At 35.0% G+C, this 23,407-nt stretch overlaps 1 protein-coding gene across 1 annotated transcript in view; it reads right to left on the reverse strand.

The window, feature by feature from the left end:
• Positions 1-9,434: 9,434 nt before the first annotated feature.
• The window catches only part of LOC129267707 (bridge-like lipid transfer protein family member 3B), a 42,843-nt gene continuing 28,870 nt past the window's right edge, over positions 9,435-23,407 (reverse strand). Inside the window, exons 16-20 of the mRNA XM_064105076.1 lie at positions 19,570-19,689; positions 16,235-16,395; positions 14,427-14,555; positions 13,981-14,089; positions 9,435-13,772 (exon numbers count right to left, since the gene is read on the reverse strand). Coding sequence (XP_063961146.1) covers positions 13,450-13,772; positions 13,981-14,089; positions 14,427-14,555; positions 16,235-16,395; positions 19,570-19,689 — 842 coding nt within the window. The 3' untranslated portion in view covers positions 9,435-13,449. The remainder of the gene's footprint in view (positions 13,773-13,980; positions 14,090-14,426; positions 14,556-16,234; positions 16,396-19,569; positions 19,690-23,407) is intronic.

The following is a 23,407-nucleotide window of genomic DNA, read 5'->3' on the forward strand; positions in this document are numbered from 1 at the left end:
GGAAATAAGGTTCGTTAATCATTTCGTTTTCGGACAAACGAACCTTCGGAATTACGAACCTCATTTCGTTTTCGGATTAACGAACCTTCGGAATTACGAACCTCACTTCGTTTTCGGACTAACGAACCTTCGGAATTACGAACCTCAGTTCGTTTTCGGACTAACGAACCTTCGGAATTACGAACCTGCGGAAATACGAACCTTCGGAATAACGAACCTTCGGAATATCCGAACCTTCGGAAGAACGAAGCTTCGGAATTACGAATGTATGCGTAGTAAATCAACCCTATGACTATTCAATAATTTATTTGATTGTGGAAAGGATCACTTCAAAGAGGCACACGTATGTGTACACTATGTTAATTGATAGACCAATTTACTTTACCATATGGTGTGCTTGTAAAGTAAGATCAAGTCTTTTTTGTTTGATCAGATACCCTATGATAAAGTGTATATACAATGATTATATGTAGAGAGAATCTTTATACCTTAGACGAAGGCTTTTGTTTTAATGCAACTCGTTTTGTTAAGTAAATACATATACTTTGATAAGAGACAGAATTTCTTATGAATAACAGTTTGGCACAACATACTTGTTTTATTTAAGAAAAAAATTTGAATATTACTATGTTGTTTTTGACAAGAAGATACACATTGCTACACACTTGTACATGTACATGTAGGTACATAATGATTATTATACAGTATTTGAATCGATACTTTACATATATACATGTATCCATTTTTGCACAAATCTTTTATACAAACTCGCTTGCGTCCAACACTTAAGTATTCCAGGGCCCCCCTTATCAAAGTGTTGCAAATTCAAATTATTCTCAACTATGGAAAGCCAGCTGTGACATAATCTTATCTTGGAGGCTTGGGTGAAAAGCAAGTTCTGGCACTTCATTAAAAAAAATAGCATTTAACTTGATTGAAGTCCTGGACCGATATTTGGTGCAATACTTCAGTTAAAAAAAAGGTATTTTATTTAGAATTTTACTCTGATGGAATACTTCGTTATTTGATTTGTGAATTTAGCTAAGTGTTTTACCTTATGTATTGAACTGAATACAAAATATAGCCGAGCCTAATACTTTTTTTGGCTAGGATCCAAGATTTAATTTGAATACCTGTCTTGTATGTTTCTTTTTTCTGTAGAGTCATTTTGATCTTGGGCAATTTCATAAAGCTGTTTGTAAGTTAAGAATGACTGGTGAACCCTTTTTACATGCTAAATCATCAGCAATGAACATTTTGTGTATAATAATAATAATAACTTAGTCTTATACAGCACTTTTCATGAAATCCATATCAAAGTGCTTTACAATTAGAGCATATGAAATATACAAACAAAAGTGAATAAGAAATTTTATAACAAAAAATGAAAATATCAAGGACACTGTAAATGGGGCTATGTTGAATATGTACATATATACCATATGTACCACAATAAGAAAGGATCACCAGTCATTCTTAAACTTGCTCGTAAGTTACAAACAATGAAATATACAAACAAAAGTGAATAAGAAATTTTACAACAAAAAATGAAAATATCAAGGACACTGTAAATGGGGCTACATGTATGTTGAATATGTACATATATACCATATACCACAATAAGAAAGGGTCACCAGTCATTTTTAAACTCGCTCGTAACTTACGCACAGCTTTATGAAACACCCACCTGGTATATATGCTCTACATATGAGTGATGCATTATGGCATGACTTGCTTTCCATATTTGGGATTGATTTGAATTGCGTTCTTTATTGATACAGGGACCAAGTTGCCTTTTCTATGTTCCGACCACCTGAATATATTTCACTGTGTCTTCCAGCTGTATTCAGAAATCTTGATTCATCCATCTCGCTGTTGTAACTTTTAAAGGGTTCTGTGGCGAAGGAGAAAGAGTTTTGAGGTTTCACGGTACGACATGTATTCTTTTGTAGGCATGTGTTAGTCCTGAAAAGGACCTCTCAATCTCGACATTTCGACTAGCGTGTTCTTTGTCGTCTTCAGGAGGAATGGTGTACTGTGAAACTGCTACACTCGGTCTCATTGTTGTAACTTCTGAAGGTTTCCATGGCAAAGAAGAAGAGTGTCGTGGTTTCACGGTACACCATGTATTCTTTTATGAGCATACATGTATACAGTGGTGCTAAAAAGCTGGTGAACCTCTCCGGAAAATGAACATATTTAGAAGTGTTCAAGTTCTGCCATCTTTTAGATATTCAATTGTGAAGTCAGGTGATAAAATATTATATTCAATGAAGTTCGTTTCTCTGGGAACGCCGAACATTGTAGGGTTGATATCTCCATTCAACACTCGGCACAAAGGAGTGCATTTTCTGGAGGGGTTCCCTAACTTTCTGGCGCCACTGTATATTGGTCCTGAACAGTATCACCCAAACTCAACATTTCGACATGACTGATATCGCATTTCATCACTGTTTAATAAGGGACTGGCAGTTAAATATTTTATCGTGGATTACCCAGGAAAAAAATGTTTTCATTCTCGTTTCCATTTATTATCTGTGGATGTTTGCTAATATTTTCAATATTCATAATCAGGAAGGATTTGTCTGTGTGACAAGAGCTCTAAAATGTGAAGAAGTTTATTGTAAACTTGATTAGGATTTGTCTGAACCTGTATTCTATTATGTGTACTGTACTTTGTGTATTGTATTTGTGAAATTAGTAAGCTCGATATGCCGTTCAGTACTTGTCGTCGTATTCACTTAATGCTGTATCTCTGTCGTGGTTGTATTTAGATTTGCAACAATGTATTGAATTTGTGTCGTTAGATTTTCGTTCCAAACCATTTTGGATGCATGTTTACTTTAATGCGATGATGGATAGGCGATCTTATTCCGATTTTGATGAATTTTTGCGATAACTTTTTGTGCTTTAAAAGATTTATTATTCTTCCCATATTCAAGTATTCTGTCTTCATATTTCATCTGTGCAAAATCAGTAATTTGTTAAAAGCTGTAGAGGTACATGTATCAAGTTTTGGAGAAGGTGCGTTTCCTTTTTTTTCTATATTGAAGGTAACTCTCAGGTCACTTCTCGACTGAATTCAAAATCACCTTGCTTTATATTACAGTACAGTTCAATAAGGGGGCTTTGCAAGTAACTTACAATCAATTGGAAATCATTTTTTTTAATAAAAATATCAGTGACTCTTGTCATTAATCTTGCAATCGATTGCTAACAGACATTGTGTTCACTGTAGTAAAAATCAATTGATTTGCTTTAGTTTCAAGTAATCAATTGCAAATGATTTGTATAATTGATTGTAAGGAGTTTCTTGCAACATCCCCTTATCATACAACAGACCAAATATATTTGTCTACTTCCTGTTGGTACATGGATCTGTCCTTCCACTAAGTTTTTCCAAGCATTAATTTTGATTTATACAGTTTTGTCACAAAGTAGAAGCAGAAATTCACCTTTTGAATGTTGTTTTATGGGGACAGGGACAAAGCATGAATTCACGCAATTGAATTTGATAGACTGTATTTCATGTTACCGAGCAGAACACATAAAAATTATATTTTCTTCTCTAATATAAATAATGCACATGTACAAGCACAGACTTTTATTTTTGTTTAGTTATGGAATAATTAAGGCTTTTCACACATCAGTAGTTCATCGAACTCTGGTTTACTTTATTTCAAACATGCAAAGATTATATTTCTTTTCATCTTTCTTAAAAATTATGTGCAAGCGTGGACTTCTATTTTTGTTTAGTTGCATTATGCTTAATCAAGGCTTTTCACACATCAGTAAATAATAATAATAATATAGGTATATTTACCCAAGGAAGCCACTTCAGTTCTGAAAACTGTTCTACCAGCGGGCACGTACATGTAGTTCGTTGAACTCTGATGTACTTTATTTCAAACACGCAAAGGTTACATTTTGTTTCAATTTTCTTATGAATTATGTTCAAGCATAGATGTTGTATTTTGTTTAGTTACAATATGTGGCTTAATGAAGGCTTTTCGCATATTGATAGTTCGTTGAACTCTGATCTACTTAATTTGAAAATGTTATGTTACAAGCACACTAGTTAAACCGACCCCATACTACTCAAACGTTATTACGTTATTTAAATGGGATATCATTGGATTGTTTGGAGTCGGTTTCATGGATGTGACTGTAATATGTGGAACAAAGGGCAAGTTTATATGTATTCTTTGATCAGATATCATGTGTACTTCTCATATTGTACGTCACTTTACAGAAACTCTGATTCTGTGGGATGTGTGTATAAGCCTCAATTTTATGTTGCATTTATAGTTTATATACTGCATTTATATTTTGTATTCATCGCATACTCATATTGTTTATATTACACAAGAAGTATTATGAAATATATATCTTTGCTCAGTTTATATTAGATTTATAATGATAATGAATTTTGAGTTTTTATGTGCGGTTATGGGTTGGTAGAGGTCTGACTCGTCCACACAGAAACATTGTTAGAGCTAACAGAAGGCCTAGTCAGTAGTCACACTTTGATATCAAATGTTGATGCAAAATGCACATGTTCTTCTGACGCTAGGCATCAGCAGCGAATTTACTGGTTGTAACAGGAGCCTCTGTTAGCGCAATCTTGTGTGGCCGGTGCTGGATGATAAAAGCATGGAGAGAGAAGCTCAAGAAATCAGAGAGAGGATGAGAGATTAAACAAAACAAGCAATCTTGGATGTAAGAAAGAGGACATGTGTATAGTAAAAGGAAGAGAATAACGCGAGAGCGATGGATGGATAATATATAAAGAGCGGAGGGGGAGGGGGGGAGAACCAGAGACAGAACTTTAATGAGTATGTGTGTGTGAAAGGGAAAGGATAAAACAGCACAAAATGGAGACAGACACCGGCGAGAAAGAAATTCATTACACATTCTGGTTCATTTTGGTACATAAATTTAATAATTTCCATCATCTCTCTCTTCTACTGTACATCCAAAATCACATGGACTCATACACAGTACTGAACATAATGCAGAATATAGTAGTAATACAATCATACCAAGATTGGATACACAATCTCAAAATCAGATGACGGGTTATCAAAAGCATAATAAAGCCTGGTTGAGAGACCAATAACTACCATCCCAATAACTTCATGTCATAATGAAACCAAGATTTGTCTGGAATTATTACATGAATAATCTCTATTTTCACAAATTAAATCATTCTTTGGGGCATTACTTTCATTACACTGGGCTAAAATAATTTGACAATATTTTTTTAAATGATCACTTTTTTAGAACTGTAAAAATCATTGGAAAATATTTTTTTAAATGATCACCTTTTAGCACAGTGCAAAATTCATTGTGGAAAAGGAAGAGAAAGTTCCAGAGAAAATTATTTGATAAAAGAAAAATGAATAGAGTAGGATGTGATGTCTAAAATGTGATTATTTGTGGAGATGGTGAAAACTAGAAAGTCCAACGAAAATTATATTTCAAGACTTAAGCTGAAAATACCCAAATTCGTATTTTCAAATGCTGAAATGAAACAGAGATGGAAGAGTCCATGAAAATAGCTAAGAAAATACACAAATAATATTTTAAAGACTGCAATGATGGCCCAGTCTACAAATTTTCAAATTAGGTTTCATTAAAACCTACATGTATGATAAATATAATGCTTTCTTATGGGAAGTTGCTGATCCTCAAATTTGAAATTAACTTGTAATATCTAACTTTTAAAAAATGAATAACATTATTTAGCCTGCTAAGAATGTGTGCTAATTTGCAAGTACTTGGAATAATTAATCTGAACAACAAATACAAAAGTTTTTTTTTTTTTTTAGTCAGTTGTTAAAGTAAGTTACATACAAAATATTTCAGGGCATCGATATAACTACTCCAAATATAGTATTACATGTCCATAGCAACAATCGTAAATACTAGTAATTAATAGTCAGTTACATGAAGGTGCACAAGGCGTTCATGCACTGGGCCACAACACTCCATGTGAGGATCACCTCCCGGGGGAGGGGGGGGGGCACTCACATACATTGGTGGTGCGGGGACGTGCCGCTTTGATGACCCACTTTTTCAGACCTAATTTTCAGTTCTCTAGATATTCTGAATGACAAAAGTTCCGTTCAGAAGACGCCCGCCCGCTTGCAAGACCCCCGTTACAAAACATTGTTTCCCTAGCCCTGCCAAAATTGTCAAGCGCGAGCACTGCATGCGAGAGCTGCACGCACGGCTTCACAACTCCCTCCGCTAGCAGCTCCATGCACCGCTAGTGCCCACATTATACATGCGCTGCGCGAGCGTGCACTGTACCTACATACCGTGATCCTGTTCTGTAGACCCTGTTTTTCACACTGCCCGGTATATATTTCAGGGTTTCGTGAGGCACACTACCATCAAAATACAATTTGAGTGCCCCCCCCCCCCCCACATCACCTCTATACAAATATCATCAGCTTGATTTCCCTTGAATTTTTGGTCCCGAGGGGAACGTTTCATCAACACTTTTATGTGACAAGTTGTCAGCTCTGACAACTTTACTTGATTTTGATTGGCTGAGAAGCACGGTTACCATGGTAACTGTCAGATGAAATAGGACTTGTCGGACGTTTTATCCAACAAGTCCTTTCATGAAACGCTCCCCAGGGTCATTAAATGAATCTATCCACAAAGAACACCTGCTCATAAATACAACTACTTTTCTAGACTTCCTTCATCGTACATTAAGGTGACAGCATTATAAACAGGTTTTTAATACATGTAGTGTATATTTCTGCTAATTGAAATTAAATATCCATGGTCCATGTTGACAATTTTCATAAAGGTTTACCAATTCACTTATCCAAACTTCCCAAATTCCAAAGAGAAAACTGGGTTTCATAACACTTAGGTCAATATGCATTTGTTCCTGAAATTGTTAACAATTTTAACTACCGGTATTATATTTATTTTCATATTTTGACATTAACAAGTCTCCCTTTTTTTTTTACAAACACTTAACTTCCACTGATCTCCCACATACATGTATATCTATTATAATCACCATCATCTGCCCCCCTCACACAAAGATTGAAAGTATCATGAAAATATTGTTGAGAAAAAAACAACAACCCAACATAAGGGAAATGGGGTTTATTGTAAATAAAGGGTTCATTCATGGATGGACAACATACATGTAACATTGCAAAAATGCCATGGGAAGACTGGAAACCTTTTGGCACACAAAAAAAAAACCTTCAGTAATAAAGCACAAAAGAATATTCCTACATCTGCTGTCTTCGCAGCCTGATTGAGGGAGTCAGGTATAGAATATAAACTGTTTACCAGAGAAAATGATCAAACAACTAAACTGACTTTGTGATGTATGGTAACCACTCGACCACGACGCCCCACCGACGTAAACTGATTCAATTGCAACTAGGAGGAAATAGACCAACTAAAACAAACTTCCAGTATGAAAAAATGAACCAAAAGATACTTTGAATCATTCAAATTCAAATATAGAAGAATATACAGCTCTCACTGTACTGCAGTATACCCATTAAAAGAACAAATAAACAAATTGCAATGGCTGCTGGAGCCCCAAACAAGAGCCCAAATCCATCTCAGTTTTGCGGAAAAATGCTGAATAATGATGCTCCAGACTGTAACATGTTTCTTCTTGCACAATGTTACAAACCAACCATGTAATACATTCAATTCCATTAAAATCATAATAAAAATCAAATCAAATTACAGCAGTCATTTATGATTATACATCATACATAATATATCTAATTGTCCCCATGTGTCCACTGGAGATAACATAAACACATTTGATTTAATAATAAAACATGAAATACTGATATAAACTCATATTGTGATAATATTTTTAGATGGGAGTTGCTTCAATTCTATTGCACTTTCAAATTTTAAACCAAGGATTACAACCATAGATTTTACGATATATCAAATATATTTGTTAGAATCTTATTACACATTTACTGGCATGACTATTCAATTGTAACAATTCAAGAGCAGCAACATTAAAAAATATCAACACATGTGGGATGGCTTTAATACAGTAGTATAATTATTGGTACCTTGCAAAGAATTGATATTGGATTTGAAACACAAAATCCTATCTATGAGATAGATCATAGAAAAAGCATATAATCAAATTCCAAATACCGGTAATCATATATATCTATAATTCTTACATCACACAAAATCATTTAAGAAAATAACAATCACAAATAATTTTTTGTCTGACATATAGTTGTGCTCATAAAGTCTTCTTAAATTAAACGTTATATGTTTGTCATTTTGCCTCCGACGAAGATTCTGCTAGGATCGAAAGCTTAGGCCCCCTTTTTGACTTTCTAATTTACTCCATTGGCTCTCTTTTATTAGATAAGCAGTTTTCAGCAGCTTCTTTTTGCCATTAAATTAAACGCCCTTAGCACCACACTTCCTCGCACCTCACCGGTGCAGAAACGCCCTTACACAATGCCCTTATGTGCGCTACTAAGGGCATTTCTGCGTGCATGCAATGCACGTGCGTGTGGTCCTAAGGGCGTTCTTGCAACGACTCGACAAAATAAACAAGCAAACAAACAATATTCTATCAAAAAATAGTTAAAATACATTAACAGTAAGTCGTACATGTAAATATGCAATCCATACATACACGATGAAGACTTTGTGCACACGTTTTTTTTGCTAGAGACCGTTTCATAATATTTTGTAAACGTCATTTACCAAATCACCAGATATTAGTGAAACATCTCCTCTTTATTATGATACGTATATTCACATGTACGTACTCAATAGCACAAAACCAAAAACAACATTTATATTTATCATATCTGGGTTTTTTTTGTAAATGCAGGGGGAAAAAACAGATAGATAGTAAAGTGCAGGAATTAAAAATTATATATGTATATTTGAAGATGAGGATTCCCCCCCCCCAAAAAAAAAAAAAAGTGATACAACAGATTTTTTAAGGTTGTGAAACCAATTTCAAGTAATGAAAGTGGCAGTGCTTAGATTTTCCAAATAAATACTTGATTAAAAAAAAAACAATAATGATTTTCATTTTTCATAAGAACTTTCATGATCGAAAATAAAAATACATTATCAATGATAATTTCATGAGCAGATATACATATATTTCATACATGATGTGATAAAGGTGTAATATAAAATCAAACTGAATATTCCTCAAATTGGCAAAAACACAAGTATCAAAATATAGTGAATCTCTATATAACAAATTGGCAACACTGCCTCTCTTATATTTCTCAAAACACAAAACATCATTCTGATTCAGAGAGACTTTTTTTTTATTATAAAATTCTTCTAACCTGTTACTCAGACCTGGGAATGAATGAATAATAAATATGGCAAAAAATATTTAAATAATTGATACATTTTTTTTAATTACTGTTTTTGCTATGAAGCTGTAAATATGTAACTGCAATGCCCTACCTTGAGACAGAAGCTTTAAGTGGTTACAACTGAAATGTCACCCAAAATATTACAAGTAACATATTACTATGTGTAACATTTGTGTGACATATTTAATGTGATATATTGCATTTTTGGAGGTTTGACTATCGATTTACCTTTTGTTATATTATACTTTAATATGAAATTATCAATCTCTGTAGGATGAATATTTCAAAAGTGGAAAAATTTATACTCTATTTCCAATCAAATAACTCAAATAGTTGAATATTATTCCCTACATTCAGAAGTCCCTTTCAAAATATGATTTAAAAAAACAAAGTAGCTGATATAAATTGATAAAAAGGATATAAATATGTTGAATATGGAATATTTCAAAAGGGTGAGCAAATAAAGAAACATTTCAATCTAAAAATGTAATGAAAAAAAAAGAATCTAACTAAATTTTTATGGCAAATGAAAGAGCTTTCTTCAAAAGTTATTGCTTTTGAACTGCAGCTGTATGCAAAGTAATAAAATAAGGCCAAGCTTTTTCACAAACATAAAATCGCACATGAAAGCAACACATTAAAGATAGTAATACTGCCAAACAAACAAAAATTGACCACAGCTATTATGTAATATTTCCAATGACCCAACATTAATTGGTTTGTAGTCTGTTTCATTGAATGGTCCATGACATTTGCTCCGCCGACAATTGCTCCCTGGGAAAATCTGCCATTAAGCCAAACATAAAATCTAAACCCTCCATAACTAAATGAACCCAATTCAATATTTCAACATTGTTCTGAGCCAAAAACGACATTACAATCTTAACTCTAACCATATGCCCTCTGAGATATTAACAGTTAACACCGGAGCAAATGCTGTGTCACCCATTTGATTCCTGCATGAAAGTCACACCGATTTATTGGTAGGGTGGTAAATAGGGTGACACGACATTTGCTCCGGCGACAATTACTCACGGCTTTATTTTTTTAAGATATAGGGTTAGGATGAAGGTTCAAATAGGCTTTATATATTAGGTTTAGGGAAACGTTTTAGGTTAAGGATAGGATATAGTGCTCAATCAAGGGTTGAAGTTGGACATTCCATTAGTGTGGGCAATTTACAGCAGAGCATTTGTCGCTGGAGAAAATGTCATGGAACCGGTAAATTATAGACTTTCATGTAATTATCTTTAAATCAGTGTTATTTTGCAAAACAAAAAGAAAACGAATACAAAAATCACATTAATTTTGCAGCCACATAGCTGCAGTACATCGAGCACACGACTTCCATTGTCTAGTTTCTACGGTTTGTGTTTTGACCAACGCAGATTGACTTTATTTATCGAGTCAAAGCACTGCCATTTATGTGACCATCAAGTCTGCACATTCAATTGAAATTTCTTCATAAATTATAACGACACATATATATATCAAACAAAACAAAAGGTTTGAGAACAATTGGACAAACAATAGGAAAGTTATGAGCATTCAAATGTCGAAATCACAAAATATGCTATGGAGATCCTTCCATTGGCAATGTGACCAAGATTTGTGATGTCACACATGTACAACTCTCCCCTTTATACACTGAAGATAAACCCAAATACATCCATTTTTCACATTCTAATAAATATAAATAGTACAAAGACCCTGTCACTGATGAAATTTATGACACCTCTATTGCATGTCCTCCAATGAAAAAGCGGTTTATTATCAATTGGTCTAATGCCAATTTGTCCAATTATCAACTCATCTACTAAGTGTATCATTTGGTCTACCATCAGTTTGTCCACTATCCACATGGTCTAAATGCCATTTCGTCTAATAACCAATTGGTCCAATAGCCATTTAATCCATATACCATTTGGTTTAATTTGAATAAGTGTTAATTGGGCGAAATGAAAGAAAATTAAATGGATATTAGACCAAAACGATTATGACACGAAATAGTCATACATGAACTAGTGATTAAGACAAAGTGATGATTGGACCAAATGGTTGTTAGACGAAATGTTGATGGACGGAATGGCATTAGATGAAGTTAAACCATGTGATGAGTGGACGAGTTGGCAATAGACGAATTGGCAATTTACAGAAAAAACTCTGGTCTACAGATAGATATAATAACAGAGACAATTCAAATTAAATAATAATGTAGAGAAGTAATTAGGAATCTGTGCAAATGTGACATCACACAAATTCATCCCAATGCCCATGGGAGGATGTCCACACCATTAGTGATCTCAATATTCAAACGCTCATGACTTTCTTATTATTTGTTCAGTTTTTCTCAAACTTTCATTCATTTGTTTCTTTAATTTTTCTGTTTTCACACAAGCTATTACTGTTCCCAGTGTTTCAATCTACTTTAATACACATACTGATCATATGAATAAGTACTTTATTGCGCTAGAAACTTATTCATCATTCCTGTTAATGATGAAACATTCTTAACAACTGCTTTCAAACCCAATTGTAAGGGCCTAAATAAATAGTATTTATCTCTCAAAATCTTTGATTTTGTTCTAAAAGTACATGATAATTTGTCTCATCACCACTACCATAGTTTTTATTGCTTTGGTTATCGATAGCAAAGTACACGTAGGTAATCTTGATTTCTGGTGAAGTAATTCCATCCAAAATCATGGCAAATCATTTCTTTCAAATACATACGGTCAAACAGTGGGCGCTGTCAATTTGTTCTAAAGAAACAACATGGCTTTGCCCACTCGCCGGGGCCTGTCTTACAAAGAGTTACGAATGATCAAATCAATTTCCATACCATGATTTTTTTCTACAAGAAATTTGCACAATATCCTTAGTAAACAAAGAGAATTGCACCGAATCTTTAAGAGAATGATGAATGCACGACTATACATCATATCTAGAGAATATTTTGAATAAATTTGCATTTCAGATGTTGACGTTGCTTGCCGTCCAAAGTTGTAGTTAATCAGATCAATCACAACTCTTTGTGATACGGGCCCTGGATTATATGTTACGGGCCAATAAATTCCAGCAAGAACATTGAGAAATCCTGCTCAGTATTATCATTTCCATAAATCAACTTGGTTGATTCAGTGTTTGAAAAACAGTCTAATGTGAAAGCTTTGATATGTAGATCTGGGCCCCGTCGTACAAGGAGTTGCAGTTGATCCGATCAACCACAACTATGGATGGCCAGCAACGTCAACATCTAAAATACAAATTTGTTCAAAATATTTTCCAGATATAATGTATCTTCATACATTCATAGTTCTCTTGAAGATTCAGTGTGATTCTCTTTGTTAACTTAGGAGAATGTGCAAATTTCTTGTAGAAAAACATTATGGTATGGATGGATTTCCATACAATCGAGATTGATTGGATCAATCGTAACTCTTTGTAAGGCAGGAATCTGGATGAGGAATTACAGGCCTTAAAGTGGTGATATTCATAGTCTCTGGTGTCACTAAATTCCTTATGTATTCTTCACTTTATCCGTCCGCCGTTCTCCACCAAAAAATGACACAGCTCCATGGGGTTCATATCATGGCCAGTCTATAACAATTCCATTGTGGAGAATATATGTGAAGCGTGAAGCCTCAAAATTGATGGCCAGTGTATATCAATATTAATATTTTCACCTTGTAATAATGAGTACACCTTTGCATTGTGGACTGCAATCAGCATTGTATAGGTCTGCGTGGATAAATCAGATATGATTTTTATAATGGCCTGAAGTACAAACACCCAACATATAAATTTCACTCGGTCTTGGACCAGGGTTCGTCGAATCAGTAGCGGGCTTTCGGACCAAAACTTTGGTGGATGGACAGTTGCAACGAGTGCCCAGTGAAGACTTAGTAGAAAGTGATGCCATTTTCTCACCATTCTCAAACCTACAGCCCTCCCTAAAGCAGCTCCATATAGTGAAGTGTATAGAAGGTAGAAAGCATCCCTGGTGAACACCTCGATCCGCATTAACACACATATACCTCACCAGAACTCAAGAATACCGCTGGGATTCTCATCTTCCCAGGTTGACTCTCCGACTAAGCTCAACCACATGTTCCTTCAGTTTATCCCTCTCCCTATCTGCCGTCAACAGTTCTTCCTGTAAGTGCTCGAGCGTTGACAGTAACGACGTCCTCTCCCTCTCGAGCACTGCGAGGGCGTCCTTCATATGAGCCATCTGGCTGCGGAGGATGGTGTTCTCGTCGTTGAGCGTTGCCATGGCAGCTGTGTCTTGTGACGTTGTGGGTGCGTTGGTGTCTACGTTGTGGTGTGTGGTTGGTGGCGTGGGGTCGTTGTCTTCTGTTGCTTTCAAGCTGATGCCTTGCGGATGGATACCTGATAGAAAGAGAATGAAATCATAGTTGATTTTTATCAGTTTCCTTGTAGCAAGAGCTGCCAACCTTGACCATCAACTCTATGATTATGATCATGAAAATCACATTTCCAGGAAGAAAAAAAAAATATATGAACATAACTTGGGACAAAAGGTTGAAGGTTGTTGAATAAGCAGACACGTTTTCGTCGTGAACAATTAAGTTGTTACCTTTGACATGGAAAGCGCCATCTGGAGACCGATGCACTCTGACTGATGGTATTCTCAATTGAAGAGGAGGGCTAGAAACAGTATCAGGGTAGACCAGAGGTGAATCGTCCTGAAAAAATAAAAATGAAAGAACAATTGTTTCATGAAAAGTAACTATTTACACTTTTCAAACAATTTCGGTACAGAACCATTAGAATTTCATCATAAATTTCACAGGTGATAAGGATATTTGGAAAGACTAATTCAAAAAGTCATGGAAATACATGAACTTGTTTGCTTTCTTGGAAAAATAAAAGTATACACATAATTTTTTTTTTGTGTAAAATTCTGTAAATTCATTCTTATTCCCCAATCCGTTATTTTTTATCTTCTATTTTCTGCATCATGTACAGTAGTAAATGTATTGACTGGTGAATTCAAACTAAGCAAGCAGAGAGTGAACTAACCTGTAATGTAACTGCTGTGTTGAATACTGTGATGTCCAGTGGCATGGGCTGAGAGTCCAGCTCATCTTGGACAAGGGAGCTCAGGTTGGTCAGCGATGACTTGAGGAAATTCAGGTCTACATCACTCAACTGCAAATTAGTAAAAAATGTATAGACGACTGAAAAGTAATTGTATTTAGCATATGGGTATTATGTTGAGGATGATGATGATGAAGATTTAAAAAAAAGAATGTTACAATACATCAGTATTAAAATGAAATATTATATTACTATCTTCACTGCTACAATTATATTGTCATTTATCATTAGATCATTATCATCATCATCATTGTTGCCGTCGTCATCGTCATCATCATCATCACCATCATCATCATCATCATAATCATCGTCATCACCATAATCATCATCATCATCGTCGTAATCATCATCATCGTGTTAAAGTGCATTGATAATTAAGTGCAATCAATTAAAGAAATCAATCGGTTTGGATCTTGTGTTCCATGGGGCACTGAATCAATGAAGGAAGCATTTCATAAAACAAATATTTAGTGATTTTTATTGACAATTTTGCCCTCAGCCAATCAGATGCAAGGATACCAGTAGCTTATAATGTAACAAATAGTCAGTGAAAATCACTATTTTGCTCTCCTGTTTGCAAAATAAGGAACCCTGTCAAAGGCCTTTGTCAAGTCTTTTAACAGGAATCCTGCTATAAACTAAGGTACTATGAGTCTTTTCATGGTGGCTTTCTGTATTCCCCATTGTTCTATGATGAAATATGACAATTGGTAATGAAAGCCCGTTTGCGGGATTACCGCACAAAAGACCCGGCTCTTGACAAGAACTGACAAGACAAGGCCAAAAAAAATTGGGGGGGGGGGGGCTATTTTTACAATTTACTGCCTAAATCTGCAAAATTGGATAAGCTTTAATATTTTCAGTGATCCTTTTTTTTATTTTCCAGGGGGTGTATTCTGAACATTGTCTTTTCTCCATATTTTATCTTATCTCAGAGATATGACAAAATTGGTATTCTGGTGGATGTCATAACTTTTGTCACAAAAATTGTCATAAATTTCGTCTCTTCTCTTTAGCGCGCACCAAAAAACACGCGGCTTTAAATGCGCATAATCCTTTTATACAAGCAAAAGATATGACAAAAGTTATGACAGGGGGGTAGCAGTCATAAATTTTGTCATATCTTTTAGTACCAAGTATCCCGAGACCCTACCGACTGAATAAGAAGCATATAATGATATTATTTAGATTAGATTGTGGTAGTCGATTCACTTATCATCCAAGACAATTTTCAAAATTATTTTTTCATGCTACAATTAGTTAGGCCCCACGTATCTATTCCTCCCTTTTTTCTCTGTTTTCCTTCTTTTTCTACTTCTCTTCTAAAATCCCTCACAGCTCCCTGTCTCTCTTTGTAATAAGCGCATCGATCTCCGCGTAGTTGCGCAATGCCAACAACTATTGGGGATACGCCCTACCTGTCACGGGGCCTTCCTATTGGCTAGAAGGGTTCCCACTGGGAACTAACGATGATTTTGATTGGTTTGCTTCCGAAAAGATGGGCAGGAACTTTGAGAGATAAGACAAGGGAAAGACAATGTTCAGAATACCGATTTGTGACAATCATAGCGGTGTCACATCTCAGATAGAAATGACAAAATTTATGACAAAGTTATGACAGTGTTCCAGAATACCACCCCTGGGCTCTAAATCACCTGAAGCCCCTGGGTAATTATTTCCCTGGACAAGACGCGACTTTTGACAAAGTACCTCACAGTTTGATATTTTACCTGTAGTTGCAGGTAACCCCTCTCTCCTCCTTTTTCACACAGCTTCTCAGCCAAAGGCCCGGAAGTAAACCGCATCAATGCCTTGGCTGGTTTTACCGCCGTCTTCTCTTCCGCTTCTTCCTTTCCTTTCCTCTGCTTTACACTCTCGCGCTGATAGTCACCTAAAAGAACAATAACATTTTAAACGTGAAAGGCGTTTGATCTACATCCGCCACTCTCCACCCAGGTGTAGTAAATGGGTGTTTGGTAGGAAAGAATACCTTGAATGCTTGAGCACCCAATCAGGGTAGCAGTGACAAAGTCGGGATAATATTACGCAGTGCTTAGAAACATTGTGTGTAATAACGTGTTGCACATTATTTTGTCTCCCCATTTTTTTTTTACATATTGCACAAAACAAGTCACCAAAGAAGAAGAGAAACATGTGTTCTTTCTTTTTAAACATAAGATTGTCCTCTTTCACCATTTTCAAGCTACTGTCTTTCTACATAATATGATACTGTAATAGCTTTTGAAAAGAACAAACTATTTTTCTCTTTCACTCTGTCTATATCTGTTTGTTTGTCTGACTTCCTAACTCTCTCTCTCTCTTCTTTCTTGTTTCCACTTTACAGTAAAGACAAAAATAATGTAGAGATTAAAAGTTATTGGTTCTTCCTCCACCTATGACACATGCAAATTTCAAGAAACAAACCGATCAGTATTAGAGAATATGGGAGCATTTCATGAAACGTTTCATTGGTGACTTTCACTAATTTGCTCTTAACCAATCAGATCCAAGGATTTGCAGTAGCTTGTAACATCCATTGGGTGTAAATCGACACTGACAACACTAATCATGAAATGCTCTCCAAATGAAGATTCTCAAAGGGCAAATGACATTTAATACAGTGAAGCTAGAGGGGGAAAACATAAAACAAAACCTGATGAGCCCCCAACATATAATAACAAATTTAAAGAAAATTTGATTTCATATGAATGATTCCGCACATGCACCAGATCAAGCGTGGAAATAAAACATGACAAGAATAGAACCAAAAACATTTACATGTACATGAACAAATTGTTTCTCATCCCAATCTCATTTATGCATAAAAAATCAAATGTACAAAGCTTGAAAAATTTTGAAGAAAATTTGTCATTTTGATACAAAGCCAACTGCTTCCAGAAATTATACTGATAGTGAAAAGTCACGAGGAGCCTCTTTAAATGACATTACAGGTGGGTGTTTCATAAAGCTGTTCGTAAGTTAAGAGCGACTTTAAGTACGACTGGTGATCATTTCTTGTGGTAAAGAGTATATACCAACATGTTCATTTGCGATGGTTTAGCGCGTAAGAAAGGATCACCAGTCGTTCTTAAAGTCGCTCTTAACTTACGAACAGCTTTATGAAACGGACCCCAGGCATATCGTGTCTTTATGTGTACCACCATTTAAAATGTATCCCTAACTTTACAAATATGTTTCATCTATAATATAAAAAGGGCACCAGCAATTAAAGATCTTATATGATGTAGGTGACCTGTTGCAAGAAACATTTCAAATGCAAGTCCCATAGTAAGACCATGTTCAACAAGCTAAAATTGGCGAGTGAGTGTTTCATGAAAAGCTTTGGCAGCTATTTTCTCTATGTACAGATGTTATAAGCTACTACAAATCCACGCATCTGATTGGTTGAGAGCAAAATCAGTCAATGGAAATCACTGGAAAAAAATGCCTCCCTGCCATGCTTGTGATAACTTTCATAAGGACTGGAATCTTGAGGCTGTTTCACAAAGAGTAAGTGTGATTAAAACTCACACTTCAATTCCCAGTTGCGTATAATTAACATATCACGGATTGCTTTAGGTCATGTTCATTGAAAGAGCTCTGCACAGCATATAGTATTACCGGATGCGTTGAATATGTTTGTGTTGGTACCTAAGCATGACTTAAGGCCAGACTTTACTTTTTGCGAAACACACCATGATTGGTCATAGATCTTTAGCATAAATGACTAGTTTAAAGGAGAATGAAACTCTTGGAGCAAGTTAGCTTTTGTGAAAGCAGAAAAATCAAAGAATAAGATCAACAAAAGTTTGAGTAAAATAGGACTAACAATAGAAGAGTTATGAGCATTTGAATGTCGAGATCACTAATGCTATGGAGATCCTCCCATTGGCAACGCAACCAAGATCTATGATATCACAGATGAACAACTCTCCCCTTTTGGACACTGAAAATATACCCCAAAACATCTCTTTTTGCTCATTCTTATCATATGAAAAACGATTCATCAATGATATAATGTTGTGAAACCTCTGTACTTGTCCTCTCATAAAGAGAACACCTCACCTTGTGATAGATTCTATAAAAGTGAGAATATAAGTGAAATAAGTACTAAAGCAATGAGGGAGTTGTACGTGTGTGACATCACAGATCTTGGTCGCATTGCCAATGGGAGGATCTACATGGCATTATTGATCTCAATATTCAAATGCTCATAACTTTCTTATTATTCATTCAATCTTCCTCAAACTTTCAACAATATGTTTCTTTGATTTTTCTCTTTGATATGGATTCAGCTGTTTTCAAGGGTTTCATTCTCATTTAATGAAAAATGACCCGTAAATGAAGAAGGCAAAAAACATCATCCATCACCACTTCTAAGCTTTAGTAACTGCCATGCCAAGTTGTCAGTAGATGAAGACCTTTTTCCCAAACAAAATGTACAATTGATGTACATGTATAGAGTCTACAGATGTCGCTAAAAAGAAATACAAAAATACGGGGCCGGGGAGGGTTTTATCAACATTTGATCTTTGACAATTAAGATCTGGAAACTTTTCTTGGTTTTGATTGGCCGAGGAGCACAGCCATCAAGACTGTTACTATGGTAACTGCAAAATAAAAGCCTTTGTCCCATAAAACATATGACAAGTCCATTCATAAAACGCTCCCCAGGTAAAAAGAAGCATAGGAATGTTGTTAGAGATTTTTTTTTATTAAGATGACGCTAAAAGTAAAATGAGTAAACCAAGCATGGAATGCATGGAAAAAATCTAAGGCTTTCATAGATACAGGAAGCTGTTTTGATTGGGGTGTAGAAATGCTATAGTGTTATTGACAGGTGGAAACGGTCAAATAACCCGGACATTCCATAAAAAACTAATAGTATAAAAAGCTAAAAGTGCTACAATTATACAAAGAATATGATGAAGTCTAGGAAGCGTATAAAAGTTTGAGAAATGCTAGTACATGTTGCTAAAGAGGTTTCAGGAGGTGTTAAAGAAATAATGTTTTAAAAGGGTGATAAGAAAGGGTGTTAAAGACGGTGTAGCTACAGAACGCTTACCGTTATCGGTACTAGCAGGCAAATTGTAGAGAAAACGTACAGCATCCCGCGTGCACGTAAAGTACATTAGTTTTTCTTCTACGCATGCTTGTGTTATGCATGCAGTCAGGGTGGCGTGGACTTTGAAAATGTAGGGGCAGAAACGAAAGGGTGAAAGAACGATGTGAACATAATACATGACATACAATATAGGGGGTTCACAATATATATTAGGGGTGCAAAGACTTTCGGCAAGAAATTTAGTTATGGAAGACTGATGCTCCATCACCAGACTGTACATGTTTTATGTATTTCAAAAGTAGAAGCAGGGAGTGATGGTTTTACCATCTCTGCCCCCCCCCCCCCCCGGCCATCTCGGAAGAAAAAAGTAATGACATGAAGGAATACATATGTGATTACAGCACTAATAAATTTTGTTTATGTTTCTAGCACTTAGAAACAATGTGTATAATTACGATTTTTATTTTATTGTTTTCATTATAAATGAAGTGTTTAGTGAAGGCCACTACTGGCAAAAAACAAAAACGTTGTTTATAGTGCTAACAGAGCACTACCAGTAGGCCCAGTCATGTCTTTCGGATTGTAATGTCAAACGTTTTTATCCAAGATGTAATAAGACGTTAGGCAATGTCGTGACATTACCAGCTATAACAGGTCCTCTGTTTATTAGCGGTAATAACGTTTTTGTGTGGCCGGTACTGGATATAAATGAATAAGGTAATCTCATTGACACGAGTATCATACATGTAGGTCATAGTGATTTTAACATAAAATTGCACTTAATAGAACCTACAATAATCATGACAAGAGAAATAATGAGCACACTTCATTTGATAGTGTGTGTGAGCACACTTTAAATTCAGTGCATATACATGATAAAACCTCGATATTGAATACAATAAGGAATTGGGGTGTGCGCAAAATATTAACAACAATTTGAAACATGAAAAACATGACGACACGTGTCAATGATGTCAAAGAAGTCATTGGAAAATATTAGAGATGATCGTCTGAGATTACAGAAGTGACGCACACAAAGATGATATGCGGTATTGAGAAGGAAATGAACAATATCTGGGTATTTATAAATGTATTGACACTTGCTTTTACTACATATGATATTCATGCCATCAGAGAACCCCAAGATGTTAATTGTTATAACTATTATCATTGCAGAATACATTTTTTTTTTTTTTTTTTTTTTGGGGGGGGGGGGTATCGTGCAGCCCTAAACCTCCACCACTGATTTTTATCTTTTAGTAAGGCATTATTCCTCATTACCTGGGGAGCATTTCATCAACATATTTTGCCCAAAAAGTTCATATATCTGACAACTTTCCTTGGTTTTGATCGACCGAGAAGCACTGTTACTATGGTAAATGCCAGATAAAAAAGACTTGTCGGATTAAACGTCCAATAATTCCTTTCATTAATGCTCCCTGGTGGGTGTTTCATAAAGCTGTTTGTAAAGTTACCCACAACTTTACGCACGACTGGAACATGTTCTTAGGTCATATATCAATTATACAGGGATATCATTAAGCACAAGAAAGGATCACCAGTCGTGCGTAAAGTCATGCGTATCTTACGAACAGCTTTATGAAACACCCACCAGGTCCTTCAGAAAGGACCTCAAACAGGGTTGTAATAAAAAACGTTTTTTATTAAAAAAAACAAATAAAACGTTTTTTATTGTTTTAAAACGTTTTAAATCGTTTTAAAACGTTTTTTTTTCCAACGAACGATGTAATTTTCCTGTAAATCAATTAAATTATACACTTAATACAGTATGATTTAAGCTCTTGATGTTTTAAATACATTTATGGAGTAAGTAAGAGATGACTACAATTTTTGTTACTGAATTTTCAACAGAAAAATTCATATTTTTCCCAAAATTACTAAATCAAGGAAATTGAATGCCGAAAAATTAAGTTGACATTTCATAAGTTTATTCCTCATACATGTAGTCTCAGGGTTTTTTAGTCTTGTCAATCTAGGGGGTGAGAAGAAGTTGCGCTATGTAAGAAAACAACATAATCTATAGACTATAGGCTTTCAAAGCTTAATTTCATTTACTCAATATGCTTTATTTCATTTGAATCAATTATACCAATTTTAAGTAATAATAATGATAATAATAGTCCGCTTTTATATAGCGCTTAATACATTGGAACGATGTGTCTAAGCACTTTACAGATATATTATTAAGCCAGTCATCGGATCAATCAGTCATTCCCGCACACAATGCATGCACATCCTCCACTCCCTGGGTAGTATTCCAGTCAGTCGCTAGTGAGGCGCACACAGTACTGGACAAGCTACAATGATTTTCGCATCCTACCGGGTACCCACAAGTGCATGAAATATAAGTTTGGGTTTAAATCTATAAATATTAGGCCCTTGAACTGCTTATTTCTTTAATTGAGGAATTCTGATCAAATTGTTTTTTTCAATGTTTTTTTTAACTTGTTTTTTTTATATTTCTTATGTACAGTTTTGTGGTTACTTTTGGGTTTTTTTTATAGTTTTTTAATGAAAATTATTGGTAATAATTTTCCAATCATTAACAAAAAGCACAAATATTGATACAGATCAAATGTTGGCAAAAAATTTGCATTGGCTTTATACATGAAATCACGATATTGAGCAATTCTGGTCTGACATGCACTTGTGTAATATCATGGAGCTATCAATGTGCTGATAGCTCCATGGTAATATCATAACCGCATATCCATGCATGTATCAAAAAAATAGTCTTGAACAATATGGCGTGGCCCTGCCGTGCTTATGGATTTATCATAGAAATTTTTAAGGGGGCCATTACAGTGCCCTGGGATTGTTAGGGTTAAAGGTCAAATCCACCCCAGAAAAATGTTGATTTGAATCAGTAGAAAAAATTCAAACAAGCATAATGCTGAAAATTTCATCGAAATCGGATGTGAAATAAGAAAGTTACGACATTTTAAAGTTTCGCTTATTTTTCACAAAACATTTATAACAACTCAGTGATGTGCAAATGAGAGAGTTGATGATGTCCCTCACTCACTATTTCTTTTGTTTTTTTAATTGTTTGAACAATACAATATTTCAATTTATACAGATTTGATAATAATGACCAACTTGACTGAACCAAAAAATGTTAAAACAATTGTAGTTCCACTCATGTTCAGGGAGGAAAAAACTATATTTTACATGACAATGAGAAAAAAACGACATACAAAATAAATAGTGAGTGATGTCATCAGTCCCCTCATTTGCATACCAACCAGGATGCGCATATAACTGTTTTGCGAAATTAAGCGAAACTTTAAAATGTCATCACTTTATTATTTTACATCCGCTTTGATGAAATTTTCAGCATAATACCTTTTTCTTGGGGTGGACTTGTCCTTTAAGGTTTGCTAGCTGATTATCTTATTATAAATTAAACTACTTTTCTTCATCTTTACGAAGCGCAAAGTTTCACCTACTTTAGTGTGTACCTCAAGGTTACAATGTCAGTTATACTGTCTATTTGCAAAATATTATTGTGCTTGTGCAACACTTCCATTTCATTCAAGTACTACTATTACATATTTGAGCTTATTTTTAATAGTGTTTCTTTCCCTGTCTAAAAGTGAGCACAGCACTCAAATGCTTGTTAAAATGAGAATATATAGATTGATCTACATAATTGAACAGGAGGAAAGGAACACGACAAAGCAATGGAAAAAGGGAGAAGGGGGGAAAGAGAGAGGAGAAAAAGAGTGGTGTTGAGAAAGAGATTTAGTTAGAAGAAAATAATATACCACTTAAGAAATAAAAGTATAAAAAAATATATTCATGTAAAATCACATCC

The sequence above is a fragment of the Lytechinus pictus genome, chromosome 9 (genome assembly GCF_037042905.1).
Source record: "Lytechinus pictus isolate F3 Inbred chromosome 9, Lp3.0, whole genome shotgun sequence".
Classification (NCBI taxonomy): Eukaryota; Metazoa; Echinodermata; class Echinoidea; order Temnopleuroida; family Toxopneustidae; genus Lytechinus; species Lytechinus pictus.